At 59.5% G+C, this 2,313-nt stretch overlaps 1 protein-coding gene across 1 annotated transcript in view; it reads left to right on the top strand.

Annotated features, from left to right (window-relative positions):
- Positions 1-546: 546 nt before the first annotated feature.
- Positions 547-2,313, top strand: part of GLRX3 (glutaredoxin 3) — a 31,510-nt gene continuing 29,743 nt past the window's right edge. The window contains exon 1 of the mRNA XM_004374937.3: positions 547-687. Coding sequence (XP_004374994.1) covers positions 596-687 — 92 coding nt within the window. The 5' untranslated portion in view covers positions 547-595. The remainder of the gene's footprint in view (positions 688-2,313) is intronic.

The raw sequence follows: 2,313 nt of genomic DNA on the forward strand, positions 1-2,313 counted from the left end.
CGTGGAATGCAGATGTATGAAGTATGAATCTAGGAAAATTTGAAGTTGTCAAAATGAAATGGAATGTAAAAAGATCAGTATCCTAGGCATTAAAATAACCCATTTCCACTGAGTGAATTCCGACTCATAGCTATCCTAGGCATTAGTGAGCCGAAATGGACTGGTATGGGCCCTTTTGAATCAATCATATGGTCTACGATGGTCATGTGGTCTACACTTATGACACATCTAAATAGCCCTATGGCCACCATATTGGACGGTGCAGCCACATGGCTACCTGACAGGACCTTGGTGTGAGGATTCCGGGTGGGAACCCCTGGCCTGGGCCAGTGCCAGCGCGACTTCCGTGGTTTCACGTTCTCGCCGGCGGCTCACAGAGACCGTGGGGGCGGGGTCTCCGGGAGGGGCGAGGTCTGAGGGGCGTGGCTGTGGGGGGAGGGCCCTACAGGAGGGGCGTGGCCCGAAGGTGACATGCGCAGACCAGGAGGGGCGGGGCCTGCGGGGAACGGCGCTTTGCCGGAGTGCAGCTTCCCGGTGCCGCGGCCCCGCCCACCGAGCCGCCCGCGCTCGATTGCTCCTGTCTGGTGGCGGCAGCATGGCGGCGGGGGCGCTAGAGGCGGCGGCAGTAGCTGTGGTGGAGGTTGGCTCAGCCAGGCAGTTTGAGGAGCTGCTTCCCCTCAAAGCCAAGTAAGCGGGGCGGCGAGCGGCGGAAGTTAGGAGCAGTGAGGGAGGCCGTTCGCGAGGCCTGGCCACATTGGACGGCCTGGCCGGCTCCCTCCCGCCGGGACGTCGCAGCCTCGGTGGACCGCCCGGCCCGCGGACGCCGCATAGTTACCATGTTGGGGTTCAGAGCCGGACGGGCCTGACCCTGGGATGTTCTGCCTGGAAAGGCCAGCAGTGCGGAGACCGCCAGCTGGTCGGGGACCGAAGCGCGCCCCGGGGGCGCGGCTCGGCCCAACTGGCGTCCCGGGCCCTTGGACCCGACTTTCCGGCCTCGGGCTTGGTCAGTCTGGGGTCACGGACGCGGTGACTCAGCTTAGTAGTCTGGGCCGGGCCGGAGACCCGGGCGCATCCTGGAGGGCGGGGGCTCGTTGACTCGGGCTGGGCCTGGAGGGCGGGGGCGCGGAGACCCCGGCTGGGCCTGGGGTTTGGGAGGCTATGAGACCTGGGCTGGGCCTGGGGGGTGGGGGGACTGTGAGACCCTGGCTGGGCCCAGGGGTGGGGGACTATGAGACTCGGGCTGGGCCTTAGTGGGGGGGCTGTGAAACCCGGGCTGGGCCTCGGAGGCGCGGAGCTTTGAGACCCGGGCTGGGCCGGGGTGAGGGGGCTATCAGACCCAGGCTGGGCCTCGGGGGCGAGGAGCTCTGAGACCCGGGCTGGATCTAGAGAGCCGGAGACTACGAGACGCAGGCTGGGTCTGGAGGGCGCGGGCCAGGAGACCCTGGCTGGGCCTGGAGAGCGGGGATCGCGCGACTGGGGACCTCAGGACCGCGGGCCCGACCTTTCTGCGCGGACTGTAATCGGGTGGAGGTCGCACTTGTCTGTACCTGTCTCTTAGCGTCACTTTGTAGAACGTGCCTGCCTGTCACCAGGAAAAGCAGCCGAACAAGACCTAGCTGGGTTAGGTAATTCTATCATTTTAGAATTACAATTTAAAGTTTGTCGGTACTCAGATTGCCATAGACAGGGATTTCTTATTTCATGAACCGGTGTAGTCCGAGTCGGCTCTGGTTGGCCCACGTGCTTCTTGCCCTTGAGAAGACGAGGAAGGGATGCGCTGAAAACGTTTTTTGGATAAACAGAAGCTCTGAACTGTATGCATGCTTGCAGGTAGATGCTTGCAGGGATGAATGCGTACAGGTAAATGCTTACAGGAGTGCAGATGGGTGCTCAGTGGTAATGATGCCAGCTCAGATCTAGAGCCCTCGAAGGACTGAGTTTTCTTTTATAGCTGCATTTCGAACAGTTCAGATGGAAGCTCCAGCGTCAGATTGCCTGGGACCAGATCCCCAACTCGGCCTGTTACCAGGCATGGGACCGCTGGGCCAGTGTCCTAACTAAGCGGTAGAATGGATTAAGTAGTACCTACCTACCTCATAGGGTTATGTGAAGATTATGTCAGGTGATTATGTCCTCGTGTACATGTGAATGCTGCACAGTGAATAAGGAAGACCAAAGAAGAATTGATGCCTTTGAATTATGGTGTTGGCGAAGAGTATTGAATATTCTATGGACTGCCAGAAGAATGAACAAACTTGTCTTGGAAGAAGTGAGCCAGAATACTGCTTAGAAGCGAGGATGGTGAGGCTTTGT

The sequence above is a fragment of the Trichechus manatus genome, unplaced genomic scaffold (genome assembly GCF_000243295.1).
Source record: "Trichechus manatus latirostris isolate Lorelei unplaced genomic scaffold, TriManLat1.0 scaffold00031, whole genome shotgun sequence".
NCBI classification, from domain to species: Eukaryota; Metazoa; Chordata; class Mammalia; order Sirenia; family Trichechidae; genus Trichechus; species Trichechus manatus.